This window comes from Cryptomeria japonica, chromosome 1, assembly GCF_030272615.1.
Source record: "Cryptomeria japonica chromosome 1, Sugi_1.0, whole genome shotgun sequence".
NCBI classification, from domain to species: Eukaryota; Viridiplantae; Streptophyta; class Pinopsida; order Cupressales; family Cupressaceae; genus Cryptomeria; species Cryptomeria japonica.
The window spans coordinates 318704815-318729559 of record NC_081405.1 but is presented as its reverse complement, the minus strand read 5'-3'; the positions used below and the strand labels follow the sequence as shown (position 1 = coordinate 318729559).

The following is a 24745-nucleotide window of genomic DNA, read 5'->3' as shown; positions in this document are numbered from 1 at the left end:
ATAGGGTATATGCTCTAATTTATTTTTAATTGTTTTAAGGGTATAACATGCAGTGCAAATAAATATAAGACAAATAATATATATATTATATGCTCGACATTTCCTGTCATCGGATTCTGAAATAAAAAATAAAATATTAAATTTGGAAAAATTATTAATTTTTCGGAGACGACAGAGAATATCCAAGATCCTCCAAGGAAGACTTGAGGAGATTAAAAAAATGGTGGATGACAGCTGCACTGTTGATGGGAAAACAGACCACTGATATCACGTGTGAAAGCGACCGTACACGGCTAGTCAGGAGAAGAAAACGTGAGTGCAAAGGCCCGGCGGTAAGAGCTCAACTGGTCCAAAAAAATGTCGTTTAACTCCTACCGCCTTGGACTTTATGGTTATTTAATTCCATACAGACGCCCGCCTTAAAAATTGTCCGCACCGTTATTGGCAGCATTCAGTAGTCGGCACACGTTCTTCGGCGGGGGCTCTGTCCGTCGGCGGCGATGCTGTTATGACTGTGGATTGGTCAGCCTTCCTATAATCGAGACAGTGATTTGGAGAGAGATATTTACCGACCATTGGCGTAAAGGCAACGAAGGTATGGCATTGGACGTTCAAGAGGTGGTGTTGAGGTAACTGGATTTGGGCGGGGAAGCGCACAATACAGCAGTGTAGGGGAAGGGCCATGGACGTCTGCAAAGGGTTTGTTAATGGCGGACATTTGCAGGCTGGTTAATTGGAAGCTTAAATGCGCCTTTATTTGTATTTCTTTTGAAAATAGTGCTGTTCTTTGGCGGCAGATGGCTTGAGTGATTTATGTTGGCTTTCCATACGGCGGAAATTTAAGGAGATTCAAAGGGTTTGTTGATGGCGGACATTTGCAGGCTGGTTAATCGGAAGCTAAAATGCGCCTTTATTTGTATATCTTTTGAAAATAGTGCTGTTCTTTGGCGGCAGATGGTTTTACTGATTTAGTTTGGTTTTCAATACGGCGGAAATTTAAGGAGATTAAGGGTTTGTTGGTGGCGGACATTTTCGGGGCTGGTCGGAAGCAAAAATGCGCTTGCATTTCTCGTGAAAATATTGCTGCTCTTTGGCGGCAAACGGCTTGACTGATTTATTTGCGGTCTTCATTACGGCGAAAATTTAAGGAGATATTTGTTTAAGCCATGGCCGGCGAAAGGGAAAGCGCGTGGGAAATGGATGTCGATTCTGGAATTAGCGACACCGAGGCCAGTAGAGTTCGTGCCAAACCCTGCAACCAGGTGTGTACCTTCGGCCTTCACTCTGTATCTTGTGCCCTTTTTCCATTGCAGTGACTTCATTATGTCAATTCAGTTCTTTTTGCCCTGTGTAAACAACTCTCTGTGAATTTATTTAAGGAAATGTCCTCAAAGCAATGACTGCCCCCTTGCTATGACTGCCCCCTTCTTTCTTTCTTTTTTTTGGTTGTGTACTTCAATTCTTAACTGTTTAGGGGAAGAGTATCAATAGAGATTATTTTTTGTAATTTTTTGTTCATAATTGGCTTATTTGTGTACCACTATTGGAACATTTGTACAAAACTATTGGGACATGGCGACACTTTGAAATGTGTACTTTTTGACCTTTGTCCGCATGACTGATTCCACAGCATGCATCATTACTACCCAGAAGCAGATCGATAACTTTAAACAGTTAAATTGCATACGAAGACAATAAAAAAAATTCAAAATTCAATATACTGTTTAAGATCTGTGGGTGTGCGAAGTTAGCTATAACAGCTATACGGATGATCGTCCATTCCTTTGAGTCGGATCCAGAATGTCGGGTATTTTCCATAAAAAACTGAGTCAGGAGCCCTCACTTTGTTAAATAAATTCCATCGCCGTATGACCGTATTTATTTATTTATTTAAAAAATACAGCACAAGATCGACCGTCAAAGTTAGGCACGAATTGTTGTATGTTCTTCCCCTGTGAAAAATGTGGACCCGGTACGACTGTAAAGTGCTGGAATTTTGGCAGCCATAATTTGGCTTACCTTTCTGGCATTTGATAGTGTCCTAAACGAAAGAAACTACGGACCACCCAAGTTCCCAACTAGTCAACATAGGTAGCCTGTGAAAACAAGGTAGAGAGGAAGTTGCTCTTTTTGGATTCGAATATCCACTTCCCCAACGTTTACAACATGGACTGACGTGCCGCGTAAATCGCGCAAATCGGTTTCATTAATGTTGACGGGAATAATTTTAGCTTTGGACATTACAAATTGAGTAGCTAGGCATGACATAACAAAACTTGAGTAAGAAAAAACTAATTTTGAAAGTAGTAGATTTCTACACTTCATAACGATACATTATTCGCTTCTCTTGTTTATCATTTGACTAAGAAAACTTGTTCACACAATTCAATTAAAATATCTGCAAGTTTATAAATATATATTTTTTTCACTATTCGCTTCTCTTGTTTATCATTTGACTAAGAAAACTTGTTCACACAATTCAAGTAAAATATCTGCAAGTTTATAAATATATATTTTTTTCACTTTCATTATACATTATTTTTTATTTTTATTTTGACCTTGCATTATTAAAAACCTATTGTCCCTACTTGTAATTACGAATTATTATATTTTTTAAAGTATAAATCTGTGATTTCTTTTAAAGTTAATATTTTAGTTGTAAATTTTAATGTAGGTAGGTAAATAAACAAATAAATAATTATGTTGAGTTTGATAGATGTCATTAAATCAAATTATGAAGATGCTATATCTTGATCAATCTCTTGAAATTGAATAATATTGAAAACAACGCACATGATTGAATTTAAAATAATTGTACAATACTAGATTCTTTTTAAGATACTAATTGAAGCGTGTAGATGTAAAGTAATTCTTTAATTAGAATGAGTTAAGTGAATGTCTTTTAATTTATAAACATAGCAAAATATCATGTAAACTTGGATTTAATTAACAAGATAAATAAAATCTAATAAAAAAATTAAGTAAATTATAATTTTGCAAATCAAATTAATTACGAACTTAATTTGTGAATTAAAGTTAAACAATAGGTCACATAATTTAAAAGAAAAGAATTACTTCCCATATAAATAAAGATCATTTTGACATTAGAAAGGGGGCCAATTTACCCTTTTCCAACTAATAGTTTAAATTTACCATTAATTTTTCAAAGTGAGAGTCATGAAGTGACACTTTTGTTTATTTGATTTTATATCTCAAGTTTTAAGTTCAATTTTTCATTTTTAATTTTTACAAATGTAGTATTCATCTATTATATATATTTTTAATGTATATCTTATTTATTAAGATTTATTTATTTTTACTTTGAAATTAGTATATAATTGTGAGATTGTTCTTGGATTTGTCCATTCATTATGGTCTTAATTCACACACACACACACACACACACACACACACAATTGTTGCAAGGTGTGCATCCTTGGTTTCCTTGTGCTGTGTAGCGTAATGCTTGGGTTTGTGACATGACTTAATTGCCTCTTGTGGATTCTATAAGTTTAATAGTTGTGTCAGGCATTAACAGGTCAATCTTTTGGTGCAACAACAACCACACTTGTAACAGGTGGTATTAGAGCTTGGTCACATGTTCAAACCTCTCGCTTGCGCTGGGGGGTGGATTGTTGCAAGGTGTGTGCCCTTGGTCTGCTTGTACTGTGCAACACAGTGCTCGAGTTTGTGACATAGCTTAACCGCTTCCTATGGATTCTATAAGTCTAGTGGTTGTATCGGGCATTAACGGGTTGATCTTTTGGTGCAACGACAACCCCACTTGTAACAAGTGCTCACACACACACACACACATAAATTTTTTATATAAAATTTTAAAAATTTTAATTAAGACCATAATGAATGCACAATTCCAAGAACAGTCTCACAATTATATACTAATTTCAAAGTAAACAAAATAAAATCTTAATAAATAAGTTATACATTAAAAATATATATAATAGATAAATACTACATTTGTAAAAATTAGAAATCATGACCCCCTTTGAAAACTTGAACTTAAAACTTGAGATATAAAATCAAATAAACAAAAGTGTCACACTTCATGACTCTCACTTTGAAAAACTAATGGTAAATTGAAACTATTAGTTGGAAAAAGGTAAATTGGCCCCCTTTCCAATGTTAAAATGATCTTTATTTATATGGGAAGTAATTCTTTTCTTTTAACTTATGTGATCTAGTGTTTGACTTTAATTCACAAATTAAGTTCGTAACTAATTTAAGTGTCACACTTCATGACTCTCATTTTGAAAAACTAATGGTAAATTGAAACTATTAGTTGGAAAAAGGTAAATTGGCCCCCTTTCCAATGTTAAAATGATCTTTATTTATATGGGAAGTAATTCTTTTCTTTTAACTTATGTGATCTAGTGTTTGACTTTAATTCACAAATTAAGTTCGTAACTAATTTGATTTGCAAAATTATAATTTATTTAATTTTTTTATAAGATTTTATTTATTTATTTATTTTCTTCCAACTTATTCAATCTATTGTTTAACTTTAAGTCATAAATGAGTTCGTAACTAATTTGATGTGTAAAGTTATAATTTAATTATAATAAAATGAGAGATTTAAATGATGTAAGTGCATTTATATAGATTTTTCAATTATAATTTAATAATTATTTATATACTAACTTAATATAAATAATAATTAGATAAAATAATTTTATAAAATATAATTAGTATATTTTATTTTCAAATTAATAATTATTAAAAAATATTATGTAAAATATATAATTTAAATATAATTTTTTTAATAAAGAATATGAGATGTAGGGTATAAAGCACATACAATCTTAGATTAGTATCTTGCCACAATCACAACTAATGATAGTTAATGTTTGGGTTGTTTGTTAGTAGAAAGGGCAATGCATGAGCCAAGAAGGTGATGACCCTAACTAAGTTTTCAAGTCAATCAAGATACTAACTTCTATAATGTCAACATTGTTGTTAACATAATAATTTCAACAACCATTATTCTAGATATATGTCTATATATATGTATGATATATCCATATATATATGTATACATATGTATGAACATATATCATACATGGATGAACATGGTAGACTATATAGGCTCAATAGGAGGTTTGACAATATCATAGGATGATCAACACTTATCTAGAGGGGTTGTTGCCCTCTTCCAATAAAACATTACATGTTAAGATCTTAGGCACCTTGGAAAGTTTCAAAGCAATTATCCTCAATGCTTATGGTCCCAATTTAGAAAGTGACAAGATAAAGGTGTGGGAAGAACTCAAAGTTTTTAGAGATCAATACCCAAAAAGAAATTAGTTAATTAGTGGGTATTTCAATGCCATTTAACTTTGAAAGAAAATTCAAGAGGTAATAACCTAGTGATGTCTCATTCAAGTGTTGTCGAAATGCTTTGTTGTCAGTTATCTTTGATTAACTTGAAGCCCAAACATGGGTGGTTCACTTGGAGCAATGCAAGGGTTGGTGGTGCATGCATCTAGAATAGATTAGACTAGGCATTAAGTCATTACTCTTTCTCTACTAAGGTTATACACTTAATAGGTTCAAACCACTAGCTAATTTAGTTGGATATCAATAAAGAATTTAGAATAAGGATTTTTTCTCTAGTTTGAATATCCTATGTTCAAATCTCATCTAGAAGAATGGTGGGTGTAATAAATAAAAAAATGCAACCTAACTTAGAAAGTGTGTAAACTCTCTAAATTAGATGATCTTTCCAATATTTCCTCCCAAGTCAATCTACCTTTTCAAATGGTGTAACTTTGAACTATTTGTTACTATTTTTGAAGAATAAATGTTTTGACTAACCTAGGAAGGTGCTTTAAACTACGAAAATAAAATTAACTATGTAAAACAAATAGGTGAAATAATAGAACCATTGTTTACTACTTATAGAGAGAAAATTATAGAAAATTGTTGTGCTAGTATAGAAAGAGTTGAAAGAGAGGAACCTTTAAACAAATATATAAGTTCTTTAGCTCCCAAATGCCTATATGACATACGGAGGTCATTATGGTGCATTTTCATCCATATGATTTTTGCAAATTGGATCTTTAGAAAACTCATCTTGTCTCCCAAGTTTGATTTTTAGTTACACATGTGAAACAAGAAATGCCAACAGCCTTTGGGCTAGGAAATATAACAATTCCTCCCCTCCCAAATCCATGGACAAACCCTTTAAAGTCATCCATGGTGCTTCCCCTACATTTTTGCATTATGTGAATGAATATTTACCAGCCATGAGTGCGCATAAAACATCCCCCTCCCAAATCCATTCAACTCAACACCACCTCTTGAACATCCAATGCCATTCCTTTATGCCAATGGTCGGTAAATATCTCTCTCAAAATCACTATCGCCTATTACACCATTTTGTTTATAGGGTGACTGATGATTACATAGTCAGGAGTCAATAATAAGCCTTGTGAGGGGAGTTGAGATAGGAAACATAACGATTTTCTTCCCTTGGAGGCATCATGAGCCAAATCTTGATCCCATTTGTAGCTGTGTTAGCTAGGCAATCTGCTCTCTGTTCGCCTCCTTATTCACATGGTTGGACGTGAGATAGGGGAAAGATTGTGCAACATCCACAACTATTTCTAACAAAGCTTGCAACTTCTAGTATGAGGACTTCCCTGTCTTGAGTGCATTAATGGCAATGTTGGAATTACCCTCAATTTCCACTTTCTCAATGTTCATTTCTTTGCAAAAATGAAGGCCTAAGAGGAGAGCTTGAAGCTCTACCTCATCGTTAGTTTCCTTGGGAAGAGGATTTGAAGTTTTGCCAATTGTATGACCATTTCAATCTCTTAGAATACAATCAACTCATGAAACACTTAGGTTGCCCCATGATGCACCATTAAAGTTCATCTTCAACCAACCAATGACGGAGCATGCCACTTTGTTAGAGCTCCCATCTTTTGTGTGTCCATGTCACCCATACCAACCACTACAGGATTGTGTAAGCCAAACTAGTTCCTCCTCATCTTGAAAAATGATAAGATACACTTTAAGTTTTTGAAAAACAACACTTCATCATAAGTTTGAGAGTTATGAAAACCTTCTCAAAGAGTAATGGGGTTGATAGAACTTCGTTGACTCTCGACATGGTTTTGGAAATAAAGCCATGGGTAGACACAAAATGAAAAAGACTAAAATTTTGAAATGCAATGTTTTGTCAGGGCTCAAGATATTTTCAAAAACCTTGTTAGAGGTTGACAAGGTTGTGAGAACCTTGTTGGCTCTTGATGATGGTTTTGAAATTAATGGAAAAAGCTAGGATAAAGGTGAAGACATGGAAATTTTTAAGTGTGAAAATATTTGTCGAGGTTTAATGGAGTTTTGAGAATTCAGTAAGGGGTCGACAAAGTTTTAGAAACCTTAGAAATATTCACTTTAATAAACTAATAAACTTTAATGAAGGGATTGATAAAAATCAAGGCAATAGAATTGTACTGGCCATTGGAACAATGGGTTCTTTGAGTAGGAAATACAAACTAGTGGTTGCAGAGTCAAATGTAGCAAGGGGTGAGTTGTGGGAGTAGGTAAAACACATTGCCTAGGGTTTTTGAGGTATTATAGGACCTAGCATGATATCTAGAAATTTTGGTGTCTAGTGAGAGTCTTGGTTCAAGAGGGACTTGAGGAGTTGCATTGAAGTGCATGGGTCATAAGAGGAAGGAGGGACTTCAAACATAGAAGGGATTGAGTCCTTCCTCCTAGGCTAGGGGATGAAAAAGTGATTGGGACCAAGCAGAGTGTGTGGATAGGGAAGTTGTGGGGATTTGGCTTGAAGATTGATTTAAGAGCAAAATTGAAGATGGACTCAGGACTATAAAGTTGCAAAGATTAGGAGTATAGATGGACTTAGGACTTGGGGAGAGATCTAAAGGTGCAATGTCCTCCTATAGGTCTAGGCTCCATGTGAAACAAAAGAAAGAAGATTAGGGGCAACAAGGCATCATGAGGTATACAAACCTTAAAACTAGGTTCCAAGTTGCAAGTTCCACTTAGGGTATGCTCTAGATAGAAGATAGAGCATAGTGGGTTAAGGGTATTGAGGGGAAATTAGAACCTCAAGACTTGGTCCTTATATTCCAAGTTTACTAGCAAGCTCATTAACCAAAAAAAGGCAAGTGTAGACTAGAAACACACCCACACACCCACCCAAGATCAATATCAAACAATTTAAAACCATTTAAGGGGGATACACTTAGGATTCCTCTGATTGTGTATTAATGGTGAGTAATTAGAGTGAAGAAAATAAAGAGGAAGGGAATAAAAAAAATTGGCACTTTGAGATTGTGTCCCAATAGGTTATAGGGCGATCATAAAAGTATTTGAAAAATTAGGTCATATAAAGCACATGACCTAGCAAGGGCTATTGATAAATGACTTATATGCGACTAAAGTAGGACATGTGAAACACACATACTAAGAAGATTTTTTGCTAGGTTACTTAGGTTACCTAGGTAGGTCATGTGAATGACACATATTCTACCAAATTCCATTGCTAGGTGTCTCACATGCTACCGTGAAAGTAAGCAATACACAAATGGGTAGCGAATGCCATTGTTAGGTGACTTAAATGCTACCAAAATGTAAGTGATATACATACATACATACATACATGTTTTGAAGGCTCCTAATTCTACTTGAGATTCGATGGCAGCCTAATAGCTTTAAAAACTTAGGGATAGTTATCAAATCTGAGCAACCCTTCATGGACTAGAAGCTACATTTACTTGTCAACCTAGGGATGTGTACTTGAAATGGGTTGACATTGTATGTGCGCTATGGAAGAGTCTAATCTATTCTATCAATTGTGTATGAGAAATAAACTCAAAGAAATAAATTAAACTAAAAGCATAAATGTGCTAAAAAGTAATCTAAGTCTATGATAGTGGCTACAGGAAATCATGTAATATTAACACATTAGTTTGTTGTGGGTTTTGCTACTATAACTATCAAATGTGCAAAATACCTTAAGTGGCCCTTGCTTGGGTAATCTACACTCTTGGCTAAGTGCTCAAAACAAATACACAAGTAACTTGCTCCATTGATAAAATGCAATTTGTTGCTTCTATTAAAAGTATTGTTGTTACATCATGATGATAAAACTTTCTAACAATCTAGACTATCTATCTAGTTGCTTTGCTTGATTACAAATTCGATTACATAAGCTAATTGACTCTCTAACAAAAATCCAATATGTGTCCCATCATTCCTTTAAACAAGGAAGATGATTATTCTCCTAAGTGACAACAAAACAATAACCAATAAGTAGAGTCCTATCACAACTTGTCATCTAATTGATTGAAAAAGAGTTTGTTTGGACACTTTTATAACAAAGCTATGTTTTTGGAGATTTGTTGGTGTACATAAATATAATACATTTTATATACAACTTCCTTTCTAGTTCAAACTTGAATTACAATAAATGAAAGAGGTTTGACTAAGTTTGTGTCCTTTCCTATCGCCAATGCTGTCTCAGTCAACTTTTGATGAATGTGCCCTTTTATTATTGTGAATCTCTTCAAATGGTTTAATGGGTTTGTTATCCTTCTTTTAAGCTTTCCAAATCATTTTGAAAATCTAAATTTCATTAAGAAATGGGGGAAGTATGCCCGTTTTTATTGATCTTGGGTTTTGACTTTTTTTGCACTTCTAGTCAATAGCTAGATGGTGACAACTTTCGACTTGTTTCTTCTTCTTTCCAATTACATGAACGAATCAAATCTCTCACAAATAACATGTTAATCTTTCCAAATACTTCCCATTTAATAATCACCATTCATATTGTTTAAGATGAAAATAGAACAAGCCAGAACTAGGACCAATGGAAGACAAAGCCATAAAAGGGGTGACTGTATTTGACTAACTCTTGTCAAAGAGAGTCAAATAATGCCTTAGGGCTTTTATTCATTCGATGCATTTGAAAGTGAATGAGTTTAGAATTATATTGAATTAGCATCTAAGTATGAGACAATGAAAGCTTGAAACACTACAATAGACTAATGCATACATGGAAGCTTTAAAACATGTACACAAATGAGCTAAAACAACAAAGGTGCACTTGTATCTAGAATCTAGGGCCGATTTCACTAGATAGGGTCACCCAGAGCGCCTTGGTCTTTTGACTGTTGTAGACCAACTTAGGTGTAGCTTCTTGAGATATAATTGCATGCTTGTCAAATCTAGAGCTATTTCCTAAGGGCAGGGTCGCCCAAGGTGTCCTTATTCGAATAGGGATGCCTAGGGTGTCCCTATCCGAATAGGGTTGCCCAAGGCATCTTGGTCCAGGGGTTTTCTATCCAAATTTAATGTGGTGATATGTCTCTGTCTGTTGAATGTCTCATGATCTTCTAGACTTCATCGGATACCTATAGTTGCACATAAGAGGAGAAAAAGGGTGGTTGGGTGGTTTATAGGGGTTTGCCTAGGTCAAACCCCAGGTTTGGAATGAACCCTTGAATTCAATTGAAATTGAATTGGAAATGCTTATATTGAAATGATTGATTATACTTCCAATTGATGATGCAATGTTCTTAGGATAAGATGTGTTGTTGTAGTAACATGATAAATCGCATAAAATCCATCATGAAATAATAATTGAAACATAAATGAAGATGCCTTGATGTAGTTTGTTGCTCCTTGATTTAGATCTACACTTACAGTGTTGCTCTTGAATTAGAATGATAGCATAATGATGAGATGCAATAATGAGATGATGAAATGAATTTAGAGGGATGCCTTATATAGGGATTTCATAATAAAATCACCTTTAGGTTGACTTAATATCATCATATTTTTGCACGGAGCTAGATTTGAGGATCAGATTGCCTTATTATCCTCTTGTGATTCAAGGAAAAAAGCATTAGATCGAGATTCCCAAGGCATCCCAGTCTTGACAATTTCGGCCTAACTTTTTAGGGATGCAAGATAATAGGATTCTAATGTCGAAAATGATTTGTAGGAAAATATATAATGTTTAGATGGGGGAAACGTGTCTTGAGATTTGAAATGAGGTAGGATTTATAATAAATCAAAATGATAAAAGATAAAGGGCACACTTAGAAATAAGGACTCAAATAAGAGTCTGATGAATTATTAAAGTGGAATAAGACTCATAATATTGAATGATATATTAATTTAAATCAATAAAGGTCCTATAAATATACAAGAATGAGCAATACTAAAATGGGTGCTAGGAGAGTGTGAAATTGGACACCCGAATCAAAGGTGTACAATTTATGATGCTACACATCTAATAAATTATCATAATTTAGTCATCAACTAACTAAACATAAAAATGTTTATTGATCATCATTTATCATTATCAATGCTTCATGGAAATAAGGTAAGGTATGGAAATGTATTGGGATTACGTTGTAAAAATGGATTAAAGTGACATAAATAATGAAATAAATACGACAATTTATAGGTTTATCACATACATACATACACATGATAGATAAAAATAACATACATAAAGAAGAATGACATGACATTATGTTCCTCCTATATACAAGTACTTAGAAGACTAGCAAGGGCCCTCTAGGGGAATTGTAAAACAATGATACACCAACATAAACATGAAAAAAAAATGAAACTCTAATCTAAACATATAATAATAGGATTAGAAAAGAGGATGAATTAGTGCCTTCCAAGGTATTTGTGGGAGTGGCAATAGTTACTGATCTTGTTAAGATTAATGTCAATGTTGGAATATTCAAGATTGAATCAAACATATAGTCATGCATAGATAGATTGATGGAATCAGAGTCTAAATATGCAACCAATGATTGGAGCCCACTATTGACCATAATGTTGGGAGCGTGAACACTAATAGAATATGGTGGAGGACTGATCTCTACACCCAAGAGAAGAGATACAAAGGGGATTAGTAGTGGAAAAATAGGATTTGACTTAGCATGGCAGAAATGTGGTGCATGATAATGCTTTGTCTTTCATTTAGGAGGATGGAAAGAATGCCTATGTTCAATGGTGGTAGGGTGAAACTTAAGAAAGATGAAGTGACGATTGTGCATGAAGGGTAGAAACAAGTAGAGTGCAATACTAGAGATGAAAATCAGGTATACAAGATTATAAAAATAAGGGATACTAGGTTTTTGAGGGATAAGAGGAGGGTCTATGGATGGGGCCAAAACCTAGATGTGTGGAGGTTTAGCAAAATAAGGCTAACTAGGTGGAAGTGAAATAATAAGCTGAGGGGGTGATAGAAGTGAAATAGGATGAATAGGATTAGATGTTGGAGATGAGGGTGCATTTGGGATAGTACAAGAAATGACATGGCGACAATGCTTGCATAGTCTAGCTAATTGGTTGTGTTGAGTATGTGTGTTGTGTTTAGTGCTAGTAGTAGCATTATCTAACGTTGGTTGCTATCCACTTTTTTCTTATAGACAATCGATGGAGCAAAAGTGACCGCTTGACATCATGTGACCACTCTCAATGTAGGAGGGAAATGATCAACTAACATTGGTTAGTTTCCTCTCATTATTTTGGGGGCAAGTGGAGAAATTAGAGCAACCATTGAAGGTCAAGTGACCAAAGCACATGGGGAGTGCAGGGGATAGAAGTAATTGGGGGTATGGAAGATAGAATTTAGATCTCTTCATACTTTTGAAATTTTTTAAATAAAATTTCCATGCAAGGTCAAAGGGGACTATAAAGGGATAGGCCAAATATAAACCAAAGAGAAGTTAAATCTAAGATCATGTAGTTGATATCCACCATGCCATGGTGTGAATCTTGCCACTATAGGGGAAAATTAGTTATTTATGCACAACAAATGGAACAACTCCATTGCTATGAGCCATTGATGGCCCAATAAAACACAAAAGTGATTTGAAGTGGGAATAATGGTGAAGAAGGTGTCCAATATTTTAGATCCACCTTGGATACTACGAGTGATCATACCCATAGAAGGAATGAATAGACCATTATGCATGTGTAGAAAGATATTCAATGAATCATATACATATTGATCTAATTGATTAGCATACATGAATTCCTCACTCACCACATTCACCATGCTTATAGGATCAACCAAAGCATTGCAAACATTCTTTTTGGTTTACCACAATGGGAATGTGGAGGGGGCTATCATAAATGCTAATGATCACATCAATGGATGAAAAAAATGGTGAGCTTGAAAACTTGTTCACCTTGAGAAAAATGGTAAAACGTCCACTATAATCACAATGTTGGAGAATGCAGAAGAAAAAGGAACAACTCTGTGCTATGAGTGAGAAAAGAGAGGATGAAGGTGAAGCATGATTTTTATTACACTTGATCAAGTTTGTAGAATGGTTTAAAAATATATTTATGTATATTTATAGGTTTTGATTAGGTGGAGCAATGAATATATTCCTTTTATTGTTCACTCTCAATACCTATATTTCATTAGAATTAGTCATATCCTAAATGATATGTTTGAGGTGCAAACACTTTTCAGTGTCATGTCCAAGTACATAATGGTACTAATAAAAGACCTTTAGGTTATAGGAAGGTGGAAGAATTTTGATTGTGTGTAAAGGAGGGATGGGTGGAAGGAGAATCATGTTATTGGTTAGAAGTTATTGTTGAATGATTTGAAATGGATCACTTTAAGGTGTTAAATGTCAATTTGTTGATGTATCTATTGTTAAATATATTGTTGCATTAGAGGGCAATACATTCATAGTATTATTCACAATTGTAGAAGTGGTTTTCTTAAAGGAATTATTTTTATAATATTTATCATAATACATAGAAAGCCCTTAGGATACATAGAAAGCCCTAAGGATACAACATGATCTAGTGAGAAAGCTTAAAATTAGTCAATTATCTATATTGATAATGTGACAATCTACTGGATAAATGTGTGAATGGGGGATACCTTATCAAAAAAATATTGTCTCTAATATGAGGCTAAATATTTCCTTACTCTCCACAAATCAGAGCCAAGGAGAGCTTAACGTGTTTGTGAAAAAGGAACTAATATAAAAAAAACAAAGTCAATCACCTTCTCATTCACCCATATCTATAGTGTTCTAGATCTATAAATGTGATCTAGGGGGCAATGTTTGGTTAAATTTTTGAAGAAACTAATTAAAAAACAAGAAATAAAGTGCTTAGGAAGAGAGAAAAATTAGTCTAAAATTGCATCCTTAAGGGATCAGTGGAATAACTTTACTAACATCTTGTCTAAAAAGAGGAAATAACAACATAAAGCAATGAAGATTGAAACATATGGCTAAGGGTTTGTTACACATATGTATGCCATTGATGTCAAACCTTTGCCAATCTCATATTGCCTTGATTGTTATTGGTGATCCAAATTTTGGATAAGGATCAATTGATGTGCAGATTGCGGTCTGGATGTTTGCTCTCTTGACATTATGATGCAAAATTATTTACAGGTTCACATTGTGTTGATCAGAAGATATGAAACAATATTTTGCAGAGGATTTGTGTTCTTCACTTGGTCTCGAAGTACTTATGTTGACCAAAATAAGTATTTGTATTGGATATGTCTCAAGAGATTATAAGTTGCTATTTTGATGAGACAGGTGTCATGGTTCTCTTGGACGAATCACTTTATTTGTTTTTGGTTCGGAATAAACAATGTGTTGAGTAGAACAAGTTTTTGTACCGGTTTATGCTTTTTGGTCTGAGTGGTTGGGTGTAAAATGTTTTTGATATTGATTGGAAGGAGCACTGACGTGGTGCATATCCTTTTACCTTTTGTATAATATATTTTTGGGTCGATGCTATGTACACGTTACATACTCCTTTGGTCGACCTAGTGGTGGTTGTTGTTGGATCCGATTGGTATATATTGGCTGTGATAGATATGGGTGATGTAATTATAATGATAAGAAAGAAGAAGTGATGTGAGTGCGAGATGGATTGATAGAGCGAAAATAAATGACTAGTAAATGCAAATGAAGAGCACTGGTTCGAAGGTGTACAAAGTGGACAAATGAGTATATTCAGAGAATTGCTATTTGCATTCTAATAGATGCTTTTTGTATATAGTTCAATCTATTATTCCTATTGCCTTATGAGATCAATTTTGTATCTGGCCCTAGAGAAGTGATCTTCAACTAAGCAAGTCTCTCTTTTGTATCTTGCCTAAGGTTGTGTGTCTTAGTCTACAAGTCCAGAGCAATACGCTCTTTTGGTAGGAAGCCTTTGCCTATTGTAAAACTGTTACTATATATTGTGAGTTTAATTCTCACTGTAGTTTATCCTAGTTTGGATTTTCCACGTAAAAATCTGGTGTCATTGTGTTGATGGTTTTTGCTATTATTGTTATTTACTTTTAGCTCATTAATGTTGATGAATGATGAAGATATAATCACTTTAATTTGGTCATATTTTGTGAATGCTGATTCACCCCCCCTCTCAGCCTCTGGTAGTGTTCAACAATTGGTATTAGAGCATTGGTTCTTGAAGAGTCAACTTAACTGCTGAGGTAGATGTTGGATTGTGAACACTATGTTTGAAGAAGAATTGAATGGCATAGATGATATGAATTATTGATGAATTTGAAACTAAGCTCGATGAGAAGACCATGGAATGTGCGAAGCTTGTTGAAGAAGTTGCCAAATTTAAGGAGGAACTAAAAATTACAAAAGACCAAACTGATAATGGGTTAAAACTCAAAGGTGGTAGTGAAGTACTGGATGTTGTTATGAATTCTGAGAGATAGAATAAAGATAAGAGTGGACTTGGCTTTAAGGAAGGTGAATGCTTAGGAAAGGACAAAGGCAAAGACAAGGTTAAGGATAAAGTTTAGAATTACCAAAGCTTCAGAAATTCAAGAAATGTCTGGAGAGCTCCTCTTGCTCCTATTAGGTATTCTTCTTTTAATGGTAATTGTTTTGCTTGTAATGGATTTGGGCATAAAGCTAGTGAATGCAAAAGTGAAAAAAAAACAGTCAATTGGTATGAGATGTTTTTCTTGCAACAAATTTGGTCATAAGGCTATCGAATGCAGAAGTAGAGTAATAAGGAATGGATATCGAAATTTGAGCTATGTTTTTAATGGAATATGCTATGCTTGCAAATCATATGTACACAAAACTGTTGAGTGTAGGACAAACATAAATTTTGGGAACATCAGGATGAATGGTAGCAAACCTTAGAAAGGTCTGGTATGTCATGATTGTAACAAGATGGGTCATATTTCGATAAAGTGTAGAAGTAGAACATAAAGATCTAATCATCCGAAAAGAAAAATTGACATCAATAAGGAAGAGGAGAAGATGAAGATGAAATGGGTGAAGAAATCAGGTGTTGAGACTAAAGAATAGATTGATGATGGATGCACACCTTTTGTGGGTGTAGACCCTTCTTTTGGTAATTAGCTCAGACAATTGTGTTTGAGGGGGAGATCTTAAAAGCATATTGTTCATCCCCTCTTGGATTGATGTTGGGTTGCTCTTAGCACTACGGATGTGTGGAAGTGTTTTCCGGTGGATTTTAAGCAACTTTTGTGTTTCAAAATATTTTTGGTAATTGCGGGTGTACAATGTATCAATTTTTTGGGAAAAATCCTAATTGACGATTATATATTGCTTATTCAAGAGTCATTTGTGCAAATGTGATTGAAGGTCATCAGAACACAAGGAGAAGTGAAGAAGAATTATTGAAGGTATTTCTCTTGTTTGTATCTTTCTCAGATGACAAATCCTAAAATTATCAGTAACAACGAAAAGGCTAGACCTAGTTTGAAATTCAGACCATTTATTTCGATGACGTGAGATCAAATTGGAGCATTTTCTGCTATTCTTGGCAATGTGGGAAGGAAGATATTTTCAGTTATATTCATGCTCCTTTGGAAGAATATGATCATATCAAGCTTATGGATTTCATGAGAATTCATCTAGTAGATGGCACACAAGGATTTAGGGCTGATTATGCTATGCTAGGGCACAAGGGTTTGCATGCATGGAGTGACTTTCCTAGATTTCATGATGAGGTTATTATAAGGATAGTTTTGAGCATGAGGATTGTTTGTGGCTAGATCAACCATATCAAATTTTGAAATTGATCGTAAGTGACTTAATTAGTTTATGTTTGTTTGAAACTGTTCCTGCTTTGAAATCCGTCAAGAATGATGAAGTGAACAAGCTAACTGGTGTTGTGTCTGATAAAAGAGCCCTGCGAATTGACACCATTGATGACCTGACTATCAGATATGCAAACATGGGTCGACAAACTCCCTTATGACGTATCAGAAGACAAGTGTATGGAGATTATTGAAATTTTCCTTAAGATGCCTAAGGATGTGAATGCAGAAAGATTTGAAACTTTTGAAGAGATTATGGGTAAGTTTGGTGGAAGAAGACCTAGCAAAACTGCATTAGTGCTGAAAGGCAAGAAAATGAAAAGATCATCTAATGAAGCATCCACTTCTTCCTCCAAAGTGTTAAAAGGTAAAAGAATTGCAAAGAGATCTGCAAATGCTATTATAGTAGAGAGTGATGATGAAAATTTGGAGAAGGCTAATGTGTTGAAGAGTGAGCTTCAGTTATGGAATTGGTGATTGCCTCCCATGAAGGTATATTTGATGAAAACAAAGTTCTTGAGATGCTCTCAAAGACTAATGGTTTGCTAAAGAGTTGGTGAGTTGTATCTCATTGTTTCGTCTTATGATCAAGACACTATTGAGCAGGCTTGTGCTATTTATTTGTTCTGTAACAATCTTGTTCCTTTGAATGTTGCTGATGTTCTCCTAGAGGTATTAATAGAATTGTTGATTGCGAGGATGGCCATAGTCGCTGGAGAAGAAAGTGAATCTAGTGAACCTTTCACTGAAGACAATGTATTGGAGAAGATGATCAAAAGGTTCTTGAAGGCACACCATGATCTCAAATTAAATTTGATTAATTTTAGGAAGATGTTGGAAACTGTATCTCAACTATACAGATACAGTCTTTAGATGACCTGTGGCTATGAAGCAATTCAAAGATGAGATAGGCTATATTGAGTCCCAACTTACAAAGTTGGCCCTATCCTTCAATATTTACAAAGATGCAAACAATGCCATGAGAGCCAAGGCTCGGGATCTTCATTCCTAGTTGGCCATGACTAGAAGCAAAGGGAAGACTATGTGAAATTATTTTGTGTACTTAAAGATGTCATGAAATTGTGACTGCCCATGTTTCTCAGGTTGCTGGCTGATGCATTTTGATATCTTTGATGTTGCAGTAAATTTATGTGTTGACTGTGAAACTCAGAACGAGATCCTGTTTGCTACTATGCATGCTTGGAACTCATTAATTATTGGTTCGAAGAATCAATTCAAGGACATTTGATTGGAATTTCTTCTTTCTCATTTGTTTTCTTAATTATTTTGTTGAGGAAGGTTGCATTTTTGGTTTTGTATGTTTTTGTTTTTTAAAGATGTTTACCCTTTTTCATTGTTGTCAAAAGGGGAGAAATAGTGTCAGGGGGAGAGAAAGAATATCTTTTATGTTTTGCCATCAATGACAAAGGGGGAGATTGTTACACATATGTATGTCATTGTTGTCATTGATGTCAAACCTTTGTCAATCTCATATTGCTTCGATTGTTACTAGTGATCCGTATTTTGGATAAGGATTAGTTGATGTGGAGATGGTGGTCTAGATGTTTTCTTTCTGGACATTATGATGTAGAATTATTTATAGGTTCACATTGTGTCGATGAGAAGATATGAAATGATGTTTTCAAATGATTTGTGTTCTTCACCTGGTCTAGAAGTACTTCTGTAGATCATAATAAGTATTTGTATCAGAAATGTCTTAGGAGATTATAAGTTGCTATTTTGACGAGACAGGTGTCATGGTTCTCATGGATGAACCGCTTTATTTGTTTTTGGTCCGGAATAAACAGTGTGTTGTGCAAAATAGGTTTTTGTACCGGTTTATGCTTTTTGGTTCGAGTGGTTGGGTGCAAAATATTTTTGATATTGATTGGAAGGGTCTCTGACTTGGTACATATCCTTTTACCTTTCGAATAATATATTTTTGGGTCGATGCTATGTACACGTTACATACTCCTTTGGCCGACCTAGTGGTGGTGGTTGTTAGATTTGATTGGTATATATTGGTTGTGATAGGTATGGGTGATGTAATTATAATGATAAGAAAGAAGAATAAGTGATGTGAGTGCAATATGGATAGATAGAGTGAAATAAATGACTACTAGATGTGAAGTAAGTAAGAGCAGTGGTTTAGAGGTTTACATAGCAAACAAATGAGTATATTCAGAGAGCTATTATTTGCATTCTAACAAATGCTTTTTGTATACAGTTCAATTTATTATTCCTATTGTCTTATGAGATCAGTTTTGTATCTTGCCTTGGAGAAGCGATCTTCAGCTGAGCAAGTCTCTCTTTTGTATCTTGCTCGAGGTTGTGCGTCTCAGTCTCCAAGTCCAGATCGGTAAGCTCTTTTGGCAGGAAGCCTTTGTCTATTAAAATTGTTAGTATATATTGTGAGTTCAATTCTCACCGTGGTTTTTCCACGTAAAAATCTCATGTCATTGTGTGGATGGTTTTTGCTGCTACTGCTATTTACTCTAGTTGCCTCTGGTAGTGTTCAATAGGGTTACCATTGCCATTGTACTTTTCAAATATAGGGACCTCAAACCCAACAAGTAGCGGTGAAGCAAAAAATGTGCAAAAAGTGGAATGTGGTAATAATATGTGGATGAAAAGGGATGAGAAGTGGTGGAAAGTGTAGCAAGTTGTTGATGAAGGCCATCCATAGTTTAGCATTAGTTGATTAAAAATGGGACAAGTTGTATACATAGGGGAAAGATAAGTAGTGAAAGAAGTAGATGGGGGTTGTGAGAAGAGTGGAAGAGATGGAAAGGCCTATGTAGAAATGAAGTGACTACCATAGTAGTTGAATGAAAAAAGCTGCGTTTGAGTATTTTTTTACATGAATGAATTATACAATATGACGACATCACAAAGGTAGCAATATGGGTACTAGTTAGTGTGTGTACACTTGAAAAATGTATCAACATGCATTATTGGTTATTCTTGATATTAGAGTGTGAGCCATGCTTTTTCTCATATGAAGCCTCCTATGATGACATATCACTATTTATGATTAGGGCTAACCCATGCCTTCCAAATCACTATGTAATTGTGTTCTTATGTTTTCCAATTTTTTTGTTTAATCATGCATGTCATCATTAGAATTGCATGTTTTTTTGAAACAAAGAAAGATGCTTTTCTAAGTTATTTAACTTTAGATTAGGGTGGTCTTAATGATTGAAGACCCTCTATACATTGTGACAAGTTATTCTTGTAGATGTGGAAAAGTTATGATATCCCAAATATGCTTTAAACATTTTTTTTTAATTTCACTATAACACAAAATAAATTAATGAAGTATTGTTTATCAGAAATTGAAAACTAATTCATAGAAGTATATAATATAACAAAAAAATGATAAAGAGAGGAAGTTGATGCCAAACAAAGGAAGTCACTGCCTGGGATGCCAACACATCACATAGATGTTTGCACTAATGTTCCAAACTCAACTAGTAGTTCACCCAATCTTTATGCAATTGAGTGCCTTCAAAATACCTACCAATACAAAGAAAATAATTGGTTGGGGTTGCTTGGAGGACGGTCTTCAAGTCAAGCCCTTATATTAGTCTTTTGACTTCCATAGATGGCCACGATATAGAGATTGAAAAATAGCATGAAAGATCATATTACATGTGGGAGTGATGAGAATAGTGATTGTGCAAATAGGTAAATTAGAATAAACAAAATAATAATCACATTAATATCCCAAGGTGCTCAAGGGAAATACAAAAATAGTGGAAATAAAAGAACAATATCACATGTGAAGGGGTGGTGTGCTCATAAAGAGGAACACACGAGAGAGAGAGAGAGAGAGAGAGAGAGAGAGAGAGAGAGAGAGAGAGAGAGAGAGAGAGAGAGAGAGAGAGAGAGAGAGAGAGAGAGAGAGAGACAAAAAAAAATACAAAAAAAAATACAAAAAAAAATGTAGCTTAGAATTGAAAGGGTATGCAATTTTTGAAGTTACAGTTCTAGGATATGTATGTAACCAAGGTAAGGTCATTTTGTTTGGGTTGAAGGAGAAATTAGAAAATTTGACTTGTGTAAATTGGAGATTTTGATTAGATAAGCAATAATTTTGAAAGGGCCTTGATCCCTTGTACAAAGAGAAAGATTAAACATTAAGCCCAACAACACACCAAAGAACAAATACAAAACAACAAATACAAAACAACAAAAAACTCAACAACACTAAAGCAAACAAAAATTAGCCTAAAATTAGGGTGGTTTAAAAAAATGATCCAAAGCTATTTGCTTAATCATAGTAGTAGGATCCTTCTCCCCAAATCTTGGTTTCTTAGGACAAGGAGAAGACGGAAAAATCAATAGAATAGCCTTCTAACTACCACATTGCATTATCTATCCTTGACCCCAAAGAGGATGTTTTTAAACCTCATGAAAGACACGAATGAGCTCCTCCTTATAAACCAACCTTTGATCCTTTTTTTTTCAAACGAAGTGTTGTTTCTTATTTTTCAAGTAGGAATTGTTGGCATGACCCACCATATTGCATGCATGACAAATAACTGAAGAGTCGTCATATTCAATTTGAATCATAAATTTGAATAGACTGTTTGTAAAAATAGGGTTTTGATGTCTCATGCTCTATAATTGACCATATCTCGCTCTAGTTTGGATCCACACTTATGAAAGTGAACCTAACTCGGTTTGTAGAAATGAAATGCTAAAAAATAAAATAACGGTTGTTTTAGTTATGCCTTGACTTGTTGTACCTATGCTTGGAGTGGGCTAATGTTGTTGAGAGACAATGTTTGGGAACTTATTAGACAAGGATTTGTTCCCTTGGTCAAATCCCTAGTCAAAAGATTTAATGGTGATCAACAAATATTAAAAATAAGAAGCAAACATATAATATGTATGATAATGCACATTAATAATATAATTATAATACTCTACACTTATGTGAGGACTCTTCTAGAACATAAATACCACATATTTCAAATAAATAAAATATGCTTTTAAATACAACAAAATTTACATAAATGTACACTAAATCAACTTACAAAATTATGAAAAATTTGAACACTTCAATTATTATTTTAAAAATACTAAACAATTTATATGAGGATACTATATAATCATTAGTATTTTACTCTATTGGAACATTTCATCTCGGACTATAGTGATTGAAAACAATACACTATGCGTATTGTTAATTTTTTAAAAAGTACAAATTTAGTGAAAGGCCATTGTTACTTGAGTGGGTTACATCTTATTATCATGGATGGACTTTTATAAACACACACCGCCTGTCCTCCGGACATCGCCGATGGTGTCCACTGGGCAACACTTAATGACAAAAAGTTGATTCATGTCCCTTTCCCCTGGGCTTAATTGTCACACTGCAACGATCATTTGATATTTGACTCCTAACAACGATTCACGCTTCCGCACCACAAGTTTATCTTCACAATTCTCTTACCTAGATTACCTATGTGCCCGGCTGATTGAGATGGCTTTGCTTTTCACATATCAAATCAGAAAATATGTAAAAAGATAATGATAATAAATATATTGTAAAAGAGGCCCTCCTCTATTTTGCAAGGGTTTGTTTTTTCTATCATAGATCCACTCTTCTTCCTACATGTAGACACACAAGAGGTGACATTCTTAATCTAATCATAAAATATAGGTTGAGAAGAGTCTCTCTCAAGTGGTCTAATAGACGAGATCATTTAGGATATTTTGGGCCCTCATAATATGACGAGCAGGTGGACTTTGAAATCCACCTCCTTTTTCTCTTTGGTGTTCTAATGTTGGGTAAAACAATGTAAATTGGGATATAGTTCTCTAAAGCACAATTTGCTTTGTTTGAGTTGAATATATATGAGTTGGGATGAATTGCTTGAGCCATTATGACTTTTCCAAGATACCTAGATTATGACTTTTCCAAGACACCTGTCTTCATCTTTAGGTCAAAATTCAAAGGCTATCTCATTATTGGGAATTTTCAAAGTTAGATTAAGCCAGATTATGACTTTTCCAAGACACCTGTCTTCATCTTTAGGTCAAAATTCAAAGGCTATCTCATTATTGGGAATTTTCAAAGTTAGATTAAGCAAGAAAACAATTATAAAGAGTTTGATGTGTTTGTTACACTTGACTCATTCATAAGACTTCAATATTTTTGGAGATATTACTAGAGAGTCTTTGGTTTCGACATTTGATTATCTCATTTTTGCTAGTGCATATTTTAACTATTTGATATATTTTCTCCAATTCTTACAAAGCAATTAAGCTCTTCTATGCTTGACTAGATCTTCTCTAACATTTCCTCTTTTGCAAGGGGAAAGTTCATGTGATGATGCTAAAGGCTCAAACATGTTGGATGGTGTAGTTTTGGCTAATATTGATCAACACAATTTTGTATTGTAATATTTCCATCATTTTTTATCTATCATTTGATGTTTTATTTCCACTACTTCTATTGTATATCCTTAACAATTAAAATAATTAATTATCCAATTTAGAAGTTATACTTAATCTTAAATATCCATATATGATTGTGTAATAACACTTCTTCTACAAATATTTTAAAGGAAACATTAAAAAATAAATTGAAATGATTTACAATGTACTATAATTGAAATTAAAAAGGGTAGTGGAAAACAAGTGGCTAAAGAGTGCATAGGTTTAGTTGTTAGTGCCAAACAAATGGAGAGGATAAGGCATGAGCCTCCTTTGTTTGCATAATGCATAAAAGTTATAATTATTTCAGTCTTGCATGCAATTGAGATTATATTTTGGTTTTTAAGATGTTTTTTAAAAATAGCAGTTGATAAATTTATTTCGAAAAGAATTATTAATTTTCACAATTTTAAAATTGTATTATGTTAATGTAAATAATTGTCAATGTTAAAATACTATTTAGTATAATTGACAATGTGTTAATTTTTTTTTTCTTCCATTTTTACTTCTTTCCTAACCTTTTTTAATAAGTTTTCATGGTGCAAAAGAAAACACGTGTCATAATTATCCTTAATAGAGGTGGAATCCACTACTATAAAGTAATAAAATTAGTAAAAAGATTTATGGGAAGAGTAAACCAATTTAGCAATTACCGAGAAGATGATTAACTAGAATGAATATAGTAGAATAAATCATTTTATTTATTAAAAATAAATAAATTGCATAAAGATTTATGTACTTATTTTTTTATGAAATAAAAAAAATAAAAAATTATTATGTCTATTATTTCATATTTTGATTGACATACAAATAATTACATCTTTACATCTTTATCATCTTTGAAAAGCACTTTAGTATGTGATTAAATTGTATTTATGTAGATTGTTTTTTGAATCTAAAACTTTAGAAATAAATTATATGTTTTTATTATAAATAATTAGATTGTATGCATATTAGTAAATTTATTATGCATAGTGAATTATAATATTATAAGGGAATATAAATTTATATTAGAAGTTATCCTCCAATTAAATTGTCATGTGAAGGAAATTGGTTAGTCTAAGTCATTTAGAGATTGAACTTGGTTCAATCACACTTTCACATTTTTTTACATTAATAAATAACATAATCAAAACAAATAAATTTAAAAAAATTATTAATCATAAAAATTTATCATTTTACCATTCCTGT

At 33.7% G+C, this 24745-nt stretch overlaps 1 protein-coding gene across 1 annotated transcript in view; it reads left to right on the top strand.

Annotated features, from left to right (window-relative positions):
• The first annotated feature begins 379 nt into the window (after positions 1–379).
• Positions 380–24745, top strand: part of LOC131070622 (putative potassium transporter 12) — a 128645-nt gene continuing 104279 nt past the window's right edge. Inside the window, exon 1 of the mRNA XM_058006209.2 lies at positions 380–1262. Coding sequence (XP_057862192.2) covers positions 1167–1262 — 96 coding nt within the window. The 5' untranslated portion in view covers positions 380–1166. The remainder of the gene's footprint in view (positions 1263–24745) is intronic.